This window comes from Giraffa tippelskirchi, chromosome 4 (genome assembly GCF_054371585.1).
Source record: "Giraffa tippelskirchi isolate mGirTip1 chromosome 4, T2T-mGirTip1v1.2.pri, whole genome shotgun sequence".
Taxonomy (NCBI): domain Eukaryota; kingdom Metazoa; phylum Chordata; class Mammalia; order Artiodactyla; family Giraffidae; genus Giraffa; species Giraffa tippelskirchi.
Genome location: NC_137278.1, coordinates 189,662,278 through 189,680,503, shown reverse-complemented (window position 1 = coordinate 189,680,503; position 18,226 = coordinate 189,662,278). Strand labels below are relative to the sequence as shown.

The 18,226-nt window shown below is 39.1% G+C and overlaps 1 protein-coding gene across 10 annotated transcripts; it reads right to left on the bottom strand.

Moving 5' to 3' along the window:
• Window positions 1-474: 474 nt before the first annotated feature.
• Window positions 475-18,017, bottom strand: WBP11 (WW domain binding protein 11). 10 transcript variants are annotated; one of them, XM_081589183.1, is made up of 13 exons: window positions 17,877-18,017; window positions 17,115-17,261; window positions 15,842-15,956; window positions 15,301-15,332; window positions 14,514-14,607; window positions 8,813-9,009; window positions 7,786-7,919; window positions 7,372-7,571; window positions 6,594-6,785; window positions 4,425-4,529; window positions 3,734-4,021; window positions 2,624-2,806; window positions 475-1,480 (listed from the first exon to the last, which is right to left on the bottom strand). In XM_081589183.1, the coding sequence occupies exons 3-13, from the start codon at window positions 15,903-15,905 to the stop codon at window positions 1,047-1,049; spliced, it is 1,923 nt and encodes a 640-aa protein (XP_081445309.1). In that variant the 5' UTR covers window positions 15,906-15,956; window positions 17,115-17,261; window positions 17,877-18,017; the 3' UTR covers window positions 475-1,046. The 10 variants fall into 10 exon arrangements, with proteins under 10 accessions (XP_081445309.1, XP_081445313.1, XP_081445307.1 ...); XM_081589187.1 differs by lacking the exon at window positions 15,301-15,332 and having other exon boundaries at window positions 15,824-15,956; XM_081589181.1 differs by lacking the exon at window positions 17,115-17,261.
• Window positions 18,018-18,226: the final 209 nt, after the last annotated feature.

The following is an 18,226-nucleotide window of genomic DNA, read 5'->3' as shown; positions in this document are numbered from 1 at the left end:
AGCACTTTGTAAAGAAAATACCAATGCAAATTAAAAGCATTAAGCATTCTTATTCATTTTCTGTGCTTTTAATAACAAAAGCTCACAGAAGTGACAAATTCAAAAACAGCAATAGCAGTAGCCTTTTCTGGCTATCTAACAGCCTAGAAATGATTTAAGAGAACTTTTCACTATTCAATGGATATCCATCCATTCACAGAGCTCTGGAAAAGTAAGTAATCTTTGAGAGTAAGACTCCTCTTCTTAGCAATAAAACCTCTCAACTTCCTAAGCCAATATATAATCCTAAAGGAAAATAATTATCTCTTCTTTATCCTTTAAAGTTAAAACTTAGTTCTAACCATTTTCAATAAAATTCTCATTCCATATTCCATACCAGAAATGGCAGTTCCTTAAAACCCAAGTTTTAAACATTTGCTTTTCTGCCCACAAAAGTTATTACATTTATACATTGTCAGTAAGACAGAAGATATCTTGGTGTAGAACATTTATTTATTTATTCCATGGAACACTCAAAGTTTAGATCAGTGGGAATTTTAATCAAAGAATTGTACATTTTCTTCCCACATATATCGCTTTGTATTAGGAAATGACATTGTGATCCATTTCACTACAATATTACAAAATATTTACAAGAAAATATTAAAAATAACTCAAACATGAAAGGCAAGATGGGGGTGAAATAAACTGGTTTTTCCAGAAATCTCTACTCCAGTGCCCACAGCACACAATAAGAGATCCAAAACAAATAACCAAGTTCCCCTTGATCACAAGTTTCCAAGGAATTGGAGTAGGGGAAGAAATCGGATGAAAATGATGGTATGAAAGGGGATGGATGTTACTAGCAGCACTGCTTCAATAACCAATTTATTTTGCATGAAATACCCTCTCTTTTATATGCAGTAAGTTCTGAACAAGGCTAAACTTTAGGATATTCCTTGAACTGAAATTAAAAATACCCTGACAGTGAAAGCAACTCTTCCACCTAAGCCTCTTTCTCCATGAACCACTGATGTGAACAGAAGCCTGTTCTGGCATCCAAGCTGTCACAGCAACCCTTCCATCTCTTTCATGAAAGCCTCATATACATCGTCCTTAGTCTGCACCGACACGGGAACAGATGGGCCAGATTTGGGCGCTGTTTTGGCAAGAGGCACAGCAGAATCATCCTCCGACTTTCTCTGGGGAGCAGCAGCAGCCCCTTTATTCTCTCGACGCACCCGCAGTGCAGTGGGCACAAATCGCGTGATCTCTGCCTTGGGATTAGTGATCTGTGGCTTGGCACTGATGGTTGCCGTGGCTTTCTTCTCGATGGTGGCTGCGCTTGTGTCATCCGCCTTGGGTCGCTGGATCAAGTTGGGGGGAGCACTTAGAACCCCCGGGTTGGGCAAGGGAGCTGGTGGGAAGAGCCCAGGTGGGGCAGGTCCAAGTGGAGGCACCAGAGGTGGGCGCATCATGCCAGGACGGGGTGGAGGGATACCTAGACAAAGGAGAACACAAGAATAAAATGTAACTACTATTAAGGACTTTACAAACACAGGCTGACAATGTCTTGAAGTGGACAATTTGTAGAAAATAAATCATACTGCCTGCTATATGAAACTCAGGAATGTATTTTGATAGTAAAGAATATTTTGTTGTAAAACAGTATTCACCTTCCATCTGTATCCCAATTCTTATGTTTTCCTCCTCTCTTAATAATGTACTACTTTAAACTATAAAGTAAAAGTAACAATACCAACTGTTTTCAAATATGATCTCAAGATGGCTGAATCTGTAATTTGACAACCTAAGATTCTATTGCATCTGTACAGTGCAGATGCTATCAAACCAAGGTTGGGATTTGATTCCCATGTGTTAATTTACTGATTTACACAATACTTCTCCCCCTTAAAATGTAGCTGAATGAGCAGGAAATACAATTTTAACACTGGAATGAGAAAATCTGACTAATCATAAAATGTCATCATTACTGGAAAACAATTTATGTCTTACTGATGGTTTGGACATACCATTATCATTTACCAGGAAGTGCAGATTAACTTTCTCCAAATACCCCCTTTAAGACTGAGAATAAAGTACCAAATTTCCTCAACCTAGTACACTATTGCTTATAATTATTCCATATACCACTGAAAGAGAAAAAAATGTCCAAGAACAAGCTGAGGAGCTTAAAAGGAGACCTTCACATTAAATTGAGACAGTCAATGTAGTAAACCAGAAATATACCTGCCACATATAAGATCACAAGGAAATTTGCCTATCTAACCTTGACACTGGGTAGAGAAAATGGAAGAAAAAAAAGTCCCCTTGTGATTGTAAACTTAAAGTTGATACCCATGCAGATGTACAGAATGACTTCACAACTCTTAAGTGTAGTCCTAAAAAAAATCTTAAGTGAACAATTTAATCCAAAGTGTTCTGTGGCAAGGAAAAGTCCCCTCTGTGACAGCATCCAATTCAAACACCCCAGGGAAGAACTCAACTTCTACCTAGGCCAAAAGCAATTTAAAAACACCATTTTAAGATACCACTTGATTTTAGGATACTGAAATGTGAAAATGTCTTAGGACCAATAAAATATATAGTAGACAAATTTTTGTCATAGAAAGCAAAGCTTCACCTGGAGGTGCAGGGGGAGGTAGCCGTGGTGGGGGTCCCCGAGGAGGAGGACCAGGAGGCAGACCTGGAGGTGGACCTGGGGGAGGGCCAGGGGGTCGACCTGGTGGTGGGCCTGGAGGTAAAAGTCGGGGTAGAGGCCCTCGGAGTCCTGGCATTCCAGGTGGTCTCAGGAATGGAGGAGCTCCTGAAAGGAGAAAAGTGCTTAGTAAACATCAAACAAGTATATCTGAAGTAGTAATTGTGGTGTAAGATAACTGAGATGTGGTTTCACTTTAACCTAACATCAGATAACTTCAAAATTTACTATGGTCCATTTCTCTTTACTTCCCAGTCCTAACATAAAGCATTTTATTAAACCACAGCTCTGTTGGGCTGGAGATACACAAAGATGACATTTCTTAAATGGCTCCAACATAAGCTGAAAATGCAGTACGAAAAGCACGGTGCTTTAAGGATCCTTTGAAACTCATTAAGATATACAAAGACCACTGAGAATGTCATAAAAATAGGTAATTTTGCTTTGCACTAGTCAGAAGAGAAGGAACTCAACTGAAGACTTAACTAGCAGACTATCGGACTACAAACCATAACTGGCCAATACGTTTTATATGCTGTTTCAAATGGTAAATTAACTTACTATACTTTGAAGCTGAAGACCTGATTAATACTGATGACTTCAGTCTCTAACTATACAGATTACACTAACATTCAATAACTCCCAACCAAAGAAGGATATACAGTAGCATCTACTGTGCCCTAGTCCTGTTCATAACCAACTGAGAACTGCATCAACTCGGCATACTAAAGAGTAATTCTAAACAAACCCTCAGTTACATACTCCAGTTTCTGCTTGCTTAACTGCTAGTATCAGAAGTGATAAATTCTGAAAAAGAAGATCTCTGGAGAAAGAGACAGCTGTCACAAGTTCTGTGACTTGCAAATAGTGATGTAGGAATGAGCAAGTTGTGCTTATCCTTGGAGAATCTTGATTTCTTAGAAAATTACACTAGCAGGAAACCAGTAATCATTACTACTAATGATGTCTACTTTCTGGAATAACTTCACTGTAACCACATTTAGACTTATTTATTTATAGCATGTAAGTACTTACCTGGCGGTGGTCCAGGAGGAAGGCCTGTAGGTGGTCCAGGTGGCCGTAAAGGTGGAGCAGGTGGCGGTCCAAGTGGAGGTGGTCCTGGCATGGGGGGTGCTTGTATCTGAGATGGAGGAACAGACTGTGGAGGGGCTTGCTGCTGGGAAGCTGCAGACGTGCCATCAGAGAGAGATTCCTCCTTATGCTGTTTCTGTGATTGCTTTTCTGCTTCGGAATCATCCGAATCTTCATCATCGTCCTCTGAGAATTCCTCGACTTCTCGTCCCTCCTCAGGGATTTCCTGACCTGAAAGAAATTTGAAACCAGACAAATGGAGCAGATTCGTATTTTACAGCCTGTGAAATAGCGATGCCTACAACACATGCTCAATAAATGCTTTCTTAAAATTAACAACCAGTCTCCTTCAATAGAATACTCAGATATGCAAGAATATAGTAGTATTCTTCTCATCCATACTAGGGCAGCAGAGTGCAAGGAGTCCAAGTTTTAGAACAAGATAGACCTGAACTTAAATGCCAGTCCAACTACTTACTGGCCGGCTAACTTTGGGCAGCTTACCTCAATGTCTCCAAACCTTGACCTTTGAAAAACAAGAATTTATTACTTGATTGCTGAGATATTAAATAGAAAAATGTATGTAAAGCAACTGGCAGGAGGAAATACAATCACTGTTCTTTCCATGCCTCACCTGCCATTCGAAGCATCATGGCTTGGAGAGGAGTCAGCTCCTTCATGTTCTTCTTCTTCTTCTTCCTAGATTTTCCAGGCATATCTGCAAACCGTACACTCAGACCTAAAGGATCAGAGAAGGGTAAGGATCAACAAAATTCAGTATATGTTTACTATAAACAAATACTCTAAACACTAGCTATAACTACTTCCCACTACTTGGCAAAAGGACAGAGCTACATTCAAGATAGTAAATCAAATGCCCACTGGTGGTAAATACATGCTACAGTGATTTTAAAGTTGAAAGTGAAAGTGTTAAGTCACTCAGTCGTGTCGGACTCTTTGAGACCCCATGGACTGCAGCCCACCAGGCTCCTCTGTCCATGGAATTCTCCAGACAAGAATACTGGAGTGGGTTGCCATTTCCTTCTCCAGGGGATCTTCCCAACCCTGGGATTGAACCCAGGTCTCCTGCATTGCAGGAGGATTCTTTACCGACTGAGCCACTACTACTAAAAACTTTATGCCAATAAAACTGAACACACAGGTTAATTGATAATTTTCTAGAAAAATGCTACTTACAATTGGCCAAAGGGGTGACAAGATCAGAACATAGAAATTAAAATGGTAGTCAAAGATCAAGTTCCTCAAAGGCACCTGGCCCAAATAACTTCACAAGGAAATTCAGCCAAATGTTAAGTTACAGCAATTTCATGTAAAAGGGCACAGGAAAAGATGGAGTGCTATCCAGAACTTGAAGCCAGCATAACCCACATACCAAAACAAACCTGCTGGCCAACATAAAACATAAGCAAATTGAATTCGACAGTGTTTTAAAAGAAAATAACTTCATAAACATGTAGGGTTGGTCCCAGAAATGCAAAAATGATGAAACATTAGAAAAGCCATGAATGTAATTCATTACCATAAACAGCTTAAAGAAAGAAAAATCATTAACAATATCCCAGGAGATGATTAAAAAGTATTTATAATAAAACCTCTTAGCAAACTTAAGACTAGAAGGGAACTCCTTAACCTGACAAAGGCTCTCTACAAGACACCTAAACTAAATGGTGTAGTATTAGGAGCGTTCTTATTCTTAGATGGTAAACATTTACAGGAGAACAGAAGTTCTATGTAGTCAGGCTTTACTTTTCTTTACTCTGCATCCTTAGTGTCTAGAAAAATGCTTTGTATATAGTAAAAACTCAATTATTAGCTGAATGTCAAGTGATAGTATAACCATTTCCAACACATGTGCATCAATGAATATATTGATATTCGTATTCATCATCATTCAACATATAAAAAACCAGTTGGTCCAGAAAGAGGAAAATGAGGCAGATGACCACAGTCTACAGAAAAAGGGAACTGGTGTGGCTCTAGCAACTTTCTACTTTTCAGTACCACTTCTTACCTAAGTGTCCTCTACCATTTTTCACTACCAGTTCTATCTACCTCTTTAAACTAGCTTTCTGGTTTGCGACCATGATTTAAGGAATATCTGGAGAAAAATGTATCATCATTATCAATACTGTAATATGAGTAATATTACTAATATATAAATACTGTTTTGAAGACTGCAAAACAATTACAAAAGAAGCTGCAAGGCTACTGGAATATGACAGATGGTACATTTTGTAAATTTCCTTAATGAATGCCATAGCTACTTTCTGAAAGTACATGTAGCTCAGTCTGAATTTATAATAAACAGATAACATATATTATAAGTATGACGTTTCCATTAAATCATGACTTCACTCACAGGTGTACCTTTATTTTAACTATGGTTCTTGTTCATAAGATTGCATGAACATAGAATAATATAAAGGACTTGAAACATAGATATGTAAACAGATTCATTAAAAAACAATCAGGTGAATATGGTTTTCTTCCTATACATAACCATGATAGGACATCTTTATGCTTTTTCCCCAAAAGTGGACTTTACCATGTAGACTTTTTTTTTAAATAACATACACAGCTCAGTTTTTTCCTCTCACAAACATCCGCCAGGTACTTACTGTGTGTCAACAACGTTGAGACTTTGGAGCTACAAAGATGAATAGAGCACTGATCCTCCTTTCAAGGCACTCACAATTACTTTCATGGATCCATTAATAAATCAACACCTTCAGCTTGTGTGCTTTTTATTGCTTAATACTATGAAACTTTCATCTTCACATACCTGATTTTTTTTCTTCATTGTTTTCTCTCTCAGTGTCATCACGATGCACAAATTCATCCCCTTCACTTTCGCCATCTGATCTGTCACTGTCGCTGTCATCAGTACTGTCGTCATGCTTATCTTGGTCCATGTCTTCAGGATAGCCATCATCTTCACTGGTGCTAGAAACATCATCGTCATGACCCCGCTGAGCTGCAAAGGGAGGAGGGAGCCAGGATCAAGTTACATACCTGGATCCTATATGGTACCCCCAAATACAGAAAGCCAGGCTATTTGACTCAGAATAACTTGATTTTTTTTGTATATGAACTCAGCTATTCATATAGTCTGACAATATTTCCACTTGACAATAGTTTTAAATTCTTTTTTATAATGTAAGATTTTTTTAAAGCTTTAAAACTGAAAACAAATGCCACTCAGAAAGCTATATACAGACATGCACATACACAATCATTGTAACTGTATACAAGGATGCTCTAGTCGGATGAAAATAAAGCTAAATGGGAAACAAGTATACAAGTTACCCAATTTTTAAGGTACTGACGGTAAGAGAGTGGTATCTTCAAGGAAAATCTAATTTAAAATACAGCAGACATTTCTATAGTTCCTTATGCACGCTGTTTTCCTAAGTAGATCTATGATTTATCCATCTGTTGGTATGTACAGGATAGCCTCATTTATTTCCCAAGTTCTGAGGGTGGTGAACAAGATGTTATACAGCCAAATTAAAAGTGACAGTGGAGAGGTTCTGAGAGCAAAAGGAATAGTCACTCCTTACCAAGTTCAGGACTATATAACATATCTTCATCTCGCCTACGAGCGGGAAGATCTAGGGCAAAGCCCACTTTGCGGCCATACATTTGTAAGACTTGAGGAGGAGGTGGGCCTGGGGGAGGACCTGGAGGCTTCCTGCCAGGGGGCAAACGTGGAACGCCATGTCCAAGAAGAGGAAGTATAGAAACTGCCCGAGTTGGAGGTCTGTAAAGAAAATTTACAGTGATCACATTACCAGTAATGAGATATCCACTTCCTCTTCTAAACAGTTTTTAAAGGAGCTCTCAGGTCCTATCTAACCAAACGAGAACTGCTTACATCCCCACTGTCCTTTCCTTTCCACTGCAATAATTTTGGCACAGGACAGTCAAAAGGTGCTTTTACTATATGCTATTTGGTTCTGTTACCACTTCCTTACCCATAGGCTGAGGTCTTCTTAAGGATGGAGGGTGGCTGGGCCCCAGGAAGTGGAATGTCCTGGATCAAGATGTTGGAAGGAGCATGCGGCATATCTGGCAGAGGAATACTCTCCACTTCCACATGCTGGGCATTCTGAAAGAGAGAGTCTTCTGGTTGGTAAGAGTAATCCCCCAACTCAACACTACAAACTCGACATCAGCTGTTTCATTACCTGGATTTGCTTTCCACTTAACGTTAAGTATCATGAGAAACAAAGATAGAAAGCCAAGTCAACATCTTTAAGATTGTCAGTAAGTTGAAACTTCAGGATAGTATGTATTCACTGGTAGCACTTGGGCTCTAAAATTAGCCTGCTGCTGTTGAATTTCTGTCATATATACAAGCTGTATGATGAAGTAAGTAACCTTAGCTTCCTTATCTGTAAAATGGGACCCATGCTACCTACTTTATCAAATTAAATCATTTTTTAAAAACATTTTTATCTTGAGGCAAAATTTACAATGAAATGTACAAATTCAGTGAATTTTGACAAATGCATATAATCTCATACTCCCTCCCAATCAATCCTTAACACTATCCCAAGGCTACTACTGATACAAATTACTTCCTCCATAAATTAGTTTTGCCTGGTCTAGAATTTCATATAAATGGAATCACAACAGTGAAGAAAGGATAGTATGTTTTTGAGATTTAGCCATGAAAATTTTTACCTCATGTTTTTTGGATTATTAGCTGATCATTCCTTTTTATTACTGAGTAGCATTTAATTTTATGAATATGTACAGTTTATCTGTTATCTTATTAATGGGTAGCTGGCTGTTTCCACTCCAGCTATTACTGTAGTGGCAGGTAGATCAAGTTCTCTTGTATAAACACATAGGTTTAGATTTGCTGGCTAGTGGGGTAGATATATGTTTAGTCTGACAAGAGGAGGAGGTTCAACATCATCGAGTCTCCCAATATCAACTTGGAGAGTAAGTCTAACTATAAAATTTTAGTTTAGCTCTCAAAAGAAACGTGATTACCTTGACAGCATCAAAATATTGGCTAAGTTGAGCCCTCTTCTGTTCATATTCTACTTCTAGCTTTCTCAATTCTTTGTAAATATCTGGATTCTCTTTCTCGTAGAGTCGTAGAATACGTTCAAATGTTTCACGTAGCTTTTTACGCTTGTCTTTCAGCACTTTTTCATTTAACTGTGGCTGCTGCACTGGGTTAAACTCTGAGAGGTAAAAAAGCAGATTATGGCATTAAACACAAAAAAGTCACTTCATCTAGGTATCAACAGATTACATCATTTAATAAAAATATACTTATATGTTAAAACTTTTCAAAAAGGGATTTAGACACCAGATATATTCTTGTCAAAAAAGAACTGCACAGTTTATTGAAATTTCATCCCTTTAAGATGGCTATTAATTTTACTTCCTTTCCTAAGAAATATCACCTAATTGACTTTATTATCATTGTAATAAAAATCAATTTTCATTCCTCAATACTAACAACCTGATACAGCTATTAGTATATCAACAACTATAGGCCTGGGTTTACATACTACACTGGGTCTGTCATTTAATTCTGAGATCCTGCGCACTTGAACTCTCTGATCTTCAGCTTCTTCATCTGGAAAATGGGGACATCAACTACTTCACAATCAAGCTCTGATGATCAAATGAGACTGCAAACATAAACTGGTATGTGGCTCACCACTCAACTATTATTTTTATATGAGTTAGTGTTCCTTGTTGAGCTACTTAAACCTTTCTCTTCCGGTGTGTTCAACATGGAGCTTAATTTCACGTCTCCAAGAGAGACCAAAAGGGATTGGATTAGCACAGGACTCCCAGGTCTGCCTAGTCAACCATACCTACCTCCCTCCATCTCCCTTGCCAGTGACTGACTCAGAGATCAACCGGCACATGAGCCAAACTGGAACCAGATCCTTCTCTGAGACTTTAAATATGGGAGAGAAGCTCTCACAAGTAGGAATGAAATAAACCTAGAGCTGTCTATAGCCTCATCTCTCATCTATCACTAATTCCACCACATATTCCACCTTCTATCCAAGAAATTCACTGGTTGGATAGAATTCTTCTAAGAAATTCACTAGGTCAGACAGATGCACAGTCTTGCTCAAGGTATTTGGGTTTTTGAGGCCCACTTCCTTCCACGATTTCCCAATTATGGGAGTCAAGGAATACTTTTTCTGTTTAAGTTAGTTTGTATTGAGTTTTATAAATTATAATTAGAGCTCTGATGACTAGTGTTCCTTCCTCCTTTTTCTTAAAGAATCACAAGCTTACTTATTGTCTTTCTTAAATCTTATTAACACTTTGATGATGTATTAAAAATCAGAAGTGTGGTCTCAAAGCACACTATTCCTAGTGTGATTCATGAAAGTGCTAAGTGTTTAACTTTAAATCCCAGCTGTGCCCCTTCCGAACAGTGTAACCTTGAGAAAGGTTATGTCTCTGTGCCTAAGCTTCCTCAACTGTAAAGGAAGGACAATACACCCACCCAAAAGAGCTGTCACGAAAGCGAAGATTAAATGAAAATGTGGGGAGAAAAAAAAAAGAACCAACCCTGGCATGTAACAAGAAAAGAGCTAAATAAACCTAAGTTATTAATACACAATTTAGGGTCATGTAATAGGTAAATATCTTAACATACCAGGGAAAGCAATTGTCCCTACCAATATTTAGACCAGAGGCAACAAGTGGAATCAGTTATAGCTGAACTGGGAGAGATGTGAGATGATGCAGTCTGACCCAGAACTCTTGCCCATGCTGGCTTCAGTATCTGCCACATTATTTGAGAAAGCTTTTAATACCACAACCCCACATAACTGGATTTTTTTGGAACCCCACTTAATGCATCAATGAGAAGTTTCACTGCATCTCTTTCACTCACTATCTGTTTTCTTTGGGCAAACCATGAAACCTGTATGGAAACCTCTGTAAACAAAACTTGTAAAGATTCTTTCAACATGCAATTAAAAAAAAAAAATGCAGGGGACAGAAGGCAGAATTGGCAAAAACTTGACAGCTGAAAACTATGGAGTTAATTAGACTATTTTTGGATGTTTGAAAGCTACTAAAAAAAAGGAAAATTATGTTCTCAAGTTAACAGAATGGGTTGAATACAGAATCCATTTTGTGACTCGTCCTCTGTATTATTTATAACTACCTAAAGTCACTTTACGCCATTCTGGACTCCTACTTTTAATTAATTGTAATCTGTTAAAAATACTTCCAAAGACTTTTTTCCTTACATACCTGTAAGTATAAAGTATATAAATAAGGAAATAAGGGTTAATTAAATATGTTATATGATCTTTGGGAATTGGTAAAACTGCATTCTATTTTGAAGAGGTTTTTTAAACTAAAGGAACTTCTCTGTGTTAGAATAGAACTTCCAGTGGCAGCATCACAGATGATTCTCAAGCAACTCAGATACAAGAAAAGACAACATGCAGCTATTTCATATGGATTCCAGTAATGACAAAGCAGTGATACTGAAGATGCATGTGATGAGATTGGATAAAATAATCCTATAAAATGCAAAAAAGGAAGAAATTCTAATAGGGTATGTCTTAAAATGTGATTTTAAGTATTTGATTTCTTCTATATCCTTACTAAGTAGTCATTTGTCTTTGCATCGTCTATTGGAAAAGAGGGGCAACGGACACATTCATGGTGGCCCAATATTATGCCATGGAGATTTACATGGTGGTTGCCAACACTGAAACTCAAAACAAAAAAAGCCCAAGGTGATTTCAAAAAGCAGACTTAGTCTTCTCTTAAAAAAATGAACTGGCCAAACTGGGCTTTTGTTATCTTATGGAGTAGCCATCATGGTCAACAAAAGAGTCCAAAATGCAGTACTTGGATGCAATCTCAAAAACGACAGAATGATCTCTGTTCGTTTCCAAGGCAAACCATTCAATATCACGGTAATCCAAGTCTATGCCCCGACCAGTAACGCCGAAGAAGCTGAAGTTGAACGGTTCTATGAAGACCTACAAGACCTTCTAGAACTAACACCCAAAAAAGATGTCCTTTTCATTACAGGGGACTGGAATGCAAAAATGGGAAGTCAAGAGACACCTGGCGTAACAGGCAAGTTTGGCCTTGGAGTACAGAATGAAGCAGGGCAAAGGCTAATAGAGTTTTGCCACGAGAACGCACTGGTGATAGCAAACACCCTATTCCAACAACACAAGAGAAGACTCTACACGTGGACATCACCAGATGGTCAACACCGAAATCAGACTGATTATATTCTTTGCAGCCAACGATGGAGAAGCTCTATACAGTCAGCAAAAACAAGACCGGGAGCAGACTGTGGCTCAGATCATGAACTGCTTATTGCCAAATTCAGACTTAAATTGAAGAAAGTAGGGAAAACCACTAGACCATTCAGGTATGACCTAGATCAAATCCCTTATGAGTATACAGTGGAAGTGACAAATAGATTTAAGGAACTAGACCTGATAGACAGAGTGCCTGATGAACTATGGACAGAGGTTCGTGACATTGTACAGGAGACAGGGATCAAGAAAATCCCCATGGAAAAGAAATGCAAAAAAGCAAAATGGCTGTCTGAGGAGGCCTTACAGATAGCTGGGAAGAGAAGAGAAGTGAAAAGCAAAGGAGAAAAGGAAAGATATTCTCATCTGAATGCAGAGTTCCAAACAATAGCAAGGAGAGATAAAAAAGCCTTCCTCAGCGATCAGTGCAAACAAATAGAGGAAAACAACAGATTGGGAAAGACTAGAGACCTCTTCAAGAAAATTAGAGATACCAAAGGAACATTTCATGCAAAGATAGGCTCGATAAAGGACAGAAATGGTATGGACCTAACAGAAGCAGAAGATATTAAGAAGAGGTGGCAAGAATATACAGAAGAACTGTACAAAAAAGATCTTCACGACCCAGATAATCACGATGGTGTGATCACTCACCTAGAGCCAGACATCCTGGAATGTGAAGTCAAGTGGGCCTTAGAAAGCATCACTACGAACAAAGCTAGTGGAAGTGATGGAATTACAGTTGAGCTATTTCAAATCCTCAAAGGTGATGCTGTGAAAGTGCTGCACTCGATATGCCAGCAAATTTGGAAAACTCAGCAGTGGCCACAGGACTGGAAAAGGTCAGTTTTCGTTCCAATCCCAAAGAAAGGCAATGCCAAAGAATGCTCAAACTACTGCACAATTGCACTCATCTCACATACTAGTAAAGTAATGCTCAAAATTCTCCAAGCCAGGCTTCAGCAATTCGTGAACCGTGAACTTCCAGATGTTCAAGCTGGTTTTAGAAAAGGCAGAGGAACCAGAGATCAAATTGCCAATATCCGCTGGATCATCAAAAAAGCAAGAGAGTTCCAGAAAAACATCTATTTCTGTTTTATTGACTATGCCAAAGCCTTTGACTGTGTGGATCACAATAAACTGTGGAAAATTCTGAAAGAGATGGGAATACCAAACCATCTGACCTGTCTCTTGAGAAACCTGTATGCAGGTCAGGAAGCAACAGTTAGAACTGGACATGGAACAACAGACTGGTTCCAAATAGGAAAAGGAGTACACCAAGGCTGAATATTGTCACCCTGCTTATTTAACTTATATGCAGAGTACATCATGAGAAACGCTGGGCTGGAAGAAACACAAGCTGGAATCAAGATTGCCGGGAGAAATATCAATAACCTCAGATATGCGATGACACCACCCTTATGGCAGAAAGTGAAGAAGAACTAAAGAGCCTCTTGATGAAGGTGAAGGAGGAGAGTGAAAAAGTTGGCTTAAAGCTCAACGTTCAGAAAACTAAGATCATGGCATCTGGTCCCATCACTCCATGAGAAATAGATGGGGAAACAGTGGAAACAGTGTCAGACTTTACTTTTTTGGGCTCCAGAATCACTGCTGATGGTGACTACAGCCATGAAATTAAAAGACGCTTACTCCTTGGAAGGAAGGTTATGGCCAACCTAGATAGCATGTTTAAAAGCAGAGACATTACTTTGCAACAAAAGTCCGTCTAGTCAAGACTATGGTTTTTCCAGTGGTCATGTATGGATGTGAGAGTTGGACGGTGAAGAAAGCTGAGCGCCGCAGAATTGATGCTTTTGAACTGTGGTGTTGGAGAAGACTCTTGAGAGTCCCTTGGACTGCAAGGAGATCCAATCAATCCATCCTAAAAGAGATCAATCCTGGGTGTTCATTGGAAGGTCTGATGTTGAAGCTGAAACTCCAATACTTTGGCCACCTCATGCGAAGAGTTGACTCATTGGAAAAGACCCTAATGCTGGGTAGGATTGGGGGCGGGAGGAGAAGGGGACGACAGAGGATGAGATGGTTGGATGGCATCACCGATTCGATGAACATGGGTTTGGGTAGACTCCGGGAGTTGGTGATGGACAGAGAGGCCTGGCGTGCTGCAATTCATGGGGTCGCAGAGAGTCGGACACTACTGAGTGACTGAACTGAACTGAAAGAACAATTAGCTGAAGCTAAATAACGGCTTCCCTCTTATTCTAGATGAGATTTCAAGTTGCTAATAGCCCTTCACGCCATTTTGTTTTTCTAACACAAACTAAATCCAAGCATCACATGCTATCATGCTTTTTCCTGTAATTCTTGTATCTGTTCTGCTTCACTCATTAACTGCCTGTCTCTATGTATCAGACTATTATCTCTGCTATAAAATCCATCCCTTTACAAAATCTTACCCATTTCATCCAGTTTTTCCATGTCCCGGATAATTTGTTTGGGATCCTTCATCTTTAAAACTGCAGCTCGTACCATCATGCGCTGTTTTTTGTTCTTAAAAAAAAAAAAAAAAAAAAGAGCACAATTTGCAGAAGCTGAATACACCCAAGTTTTCATTTCAGCGTGTCTCAAAAGTCCATTTAAACTGAAGCCGAATTTCTTGGTTTCTGATCACTTGTTTCAACCACCCGAAACAGGAGTAATATCATTTTTTTATTCCCCCAAATGTTTCCAGTTTAGACAAAAAGATATACATTATGCAAAATTTAATGCTAGCAATGAAACAAGAATGAACAGTTGAAAACTACTTAAAAACTGGGTTCTCTCAGTGTGTTAAGGCATGATACTAAAATGTAAATCCTTTTTTATTCTGGGGACACTTTTCCACAAATTCAACAAAATCATCATCAGGAAAATTTAGTGTCACATTTACTTCCATTCACTAATTCAGTAGCTTCCAACAAAGCAGTTAAATGGCAAGAGAAGCATTTTTTTTTAAAGTATTTGTTTAAGTCACTGAGAACAGTAATCAAATAAAAAATGTTATAATAACTCATCATGAGCTTATCTACAAACTTATCTCAGTTCAGTTTCCCGGTACTGTGGCTTAGTAAATCTTACGGTTTGTTATGAGAAGCATAAAGTATCTTTTCTGGCAAATAACTGGAAATGTTTCTAAATCCACTCATCTCAAATAAGAGGGGTCAAACTACACTTATGTCTAACAGGATGCTTCTGGAATCATACCTTCTTTAATTCTCTTTTCCGAGCTTCTTTTCCTTAAGAGAGGGAGAGAATATAAAACTTAAAAGCCTTGAACATTAGCATTTTCTCCAATTTAATACAGGTCATTTTTTATTGTCAGAGGTTGCTCTGTGCGCTGTAGGATATTTAGCACCATTCCTTGCCTCCACTAGATACCAACAGCACCCTTCTAATTATGCCAACCAAAACTGCCTCAAGACATTTTTAAGTTCCTTTAAAAAATAACTATGAATCTGAATATGGCATACTAAAAAGGCACTTGCAAAGCAATTTGTTAAAAATGCCACACACACAAAAAGAAGGCTTTAAGCTAATTCTACTTTGCAAGTCAATCAAATTAGAAATATGGGTACTATCTTTTGTTGCATGTTTAAAGTTTTAATCATGTGCCCACTAGAACACTAGATAAACTTTAATTACAAATACTACAGATTTTGTAATTAAGAAAATAATAAAATAGACTCCCTGAAGCAATTTTTACCACCCCTCTTCTTCATCATACCACACATTAATGGACACTTACTGGCTTGGTCTGTAGGGTTCATAAATTTCCCACTTTTGGTGGATGATGTGGATCTCCGCCCCATGTTGTCAAGTTGTTTGATTTACCTGCTTGTTTGAAAAATAAAACCTAAAACCTGCGAAGACAAAAAGGCTTATTTTTCCTTAATTTACAAAATTTCTTCCTTTTTATAAAATTTTCTTCCTGACTATCTCTGAAAAGAAACTTCAATTAAGACCTTGTTCTTTCCCTGGTTTTAAGTTAATGCCCAGGAAAAATAGCTTCAACTTCTCCAACCACAAGCAATTAGATTCCTATTATTTATAAAGGTAATGAGTATGAAGATTACTACAAGTATCATTAACTCATCAATTAACTTACTTTTATGGATCACAGTACTGACCTATCAACTGGAAAATATCAATCATCAAAGAATGTTTCAGCAATATGACACACACTGTGTACATGAGAGATCATTTGTTCTTTTCTTATATTCTCCCTTTATTTATATGCAGGGTGAAAAAGGAGTAAAAAGGAAATGGGGATAATGATCTGGGCTCAAGGACAAATAGCTCACCCTTGTCTTTCTCCATGATTTCTTGACATGTATTCTCATCACCTCTAAGACAGTAAAAACTCATCAATTTAAGCCTATTTATTAATTTAGATTTAGTTCCAATTCAGATATAATTCTTGACTCTTAAAGAGAAACTTAAAAACGCAAAACCACAAATAGTCAAAATATTATATGAGCTTGTATAAACATCAACATTAAGATACAAATTTTTCTTACTAATGTCTACTTGACTGCTGACTTGTATTTTCTAAGGTAACTGAAAGGGGTAATTGTATATCAGGAAAAATATTTTGTAAGTCAAAACTTTAATTAACCTAAGAAATTATTATGGGTTTCCCAGGAGGCGCAGTGGTAAAGAAAGAACCTGCCAGTGCAGGAGATTCAAGAGATTTGGGTTCAATCCCTGGGTGAAGCAGATTCCCAGAGGAGGAAATGGCAACCCACTCCAGTATTATTGCCTGAAAAATCACCGGGACGGAGGAGCCTGGCGGGGTCCATGGGGTCGCAAAGAGTTGGACAAGACTGAGCTCACATGCAGGAAGACATTATCATAATCACCTCTTCCGGTTACTCCAAATGAATGACAACTTTCTGATACTTTTCTCTTTCCAATAAGAAAGAGTAATAAATTTCCTTCCCTTTGAAAGCACACACTTTTAAAGTGAGGGAAAGGGAAGATCATGAGGCAGATTTTTTAAGCAGACCAGAGAATTATACCTTCCCTTCACGAAGATTTTGTCAGGCAAGTTTATTAGTTAATGCGTCTTCCATAAAGTGTCTAACTGCCTTGATTTCTGCTAAACGCTTCAAAGTTGTTCCAGTCGCAACTAATTTACCCTGTCAAGGGTTTGCTTCTCAGAAAAACTGGAATTTGGGAAGAAAGGAAGCGGAAACAAGCAAAATTAGCACAAATACAAGCACTCATCTTTGATGGCCTGTATCTTTTTTGCTTCCCTCTCTCAATTACCCTCAGGCTCATTTTTTTTTTTTTTTTTTTTTTACCCTCTTCTCCCATAAATGAAACCTAGGATGGTAACAGAGGACACTGGAGCCTTAGTCTGCACAAACTATTTGTCTTGTCTAAAACCAGAGGAGATAGGCAAATCGGATCACGAATCGTTTAGGGCAACTCTCAACAGTCAAAGAGGCTCCCAAGGGACGGAGCCCAAGTCCAGCAAAGCAGCCAACAGCATTTGCAACTGCCGAAACCATAGCGACGGTTGACCCCCGACTCGAGGTAGCAGCAAACCTAAGGCAAAAAACCGGTCAGCGTCAGGAGGCGGCGCTGACCGACCCAGGCGAAGACAGCCGCTTAACCGCTGGACACAGCGCAGCCCCAAGAGATCCCCTAGTCCGCGACTGGGGAGACCCCAACCGCGGAGAAGAGCGGGACGGAGGGGCCTGGCGTTCCCGAGGAAAACGCGCGGGCCCCGGGAAGGGACGGGAAAGGTGAAGTAACGGAATGGAACGATCCCGCACACTCACGCTTCTGCTGGGCTCCTGGAGCTGTGAGAAGCGGGGAGGGGACGATTCTCGGCCCGTTTGACTTCGTAGGGGCCTTCACCTCTGCCTTTCGGTCAACCACCCAACCACCGCCATCTTGAAACCTCGCGCCCCTCCGCCATCCCTACGTCACTTCCGGGCCGAAGATCTCCGCGTTTCTTCGCCCTGAAACCATAGAGAGTAACCGAAAGCTGCAGGAGCAGAGTCTCTTCCGCCCCAATACAGTACCGAATTGGCTGGTTATCGGCTAAGCGCCCGCCTCCACCACTCAGTACAACGGTTTCATGTTGATTGACACTTGTCTAGCCCAATAAGAGTGTGAAAAT

Coding starts and splice junctions, on each gene's coding strand:
- WBP11 (XM_081589183.1), bottom strand. CDS start 15,905: ATGGGGCGGAGATCCACATCATCCACCAAAAGTGGGAAATTTATGAAC. Junction 14,608..15,300: donor GGAAAAGAGAATTAAAGAAG/GTATGATTCCAG, acceptor TTTTTTTTTAAG/AACAAAAAACAGCGCATGAT. Junction 6,786..7,371: donor GTTATATAGTCCTGAACTTG/GTAAGGAGTGAC, acceptor CTCCCTTTGCAG/CTCAGCGGGGTCATGACGAT.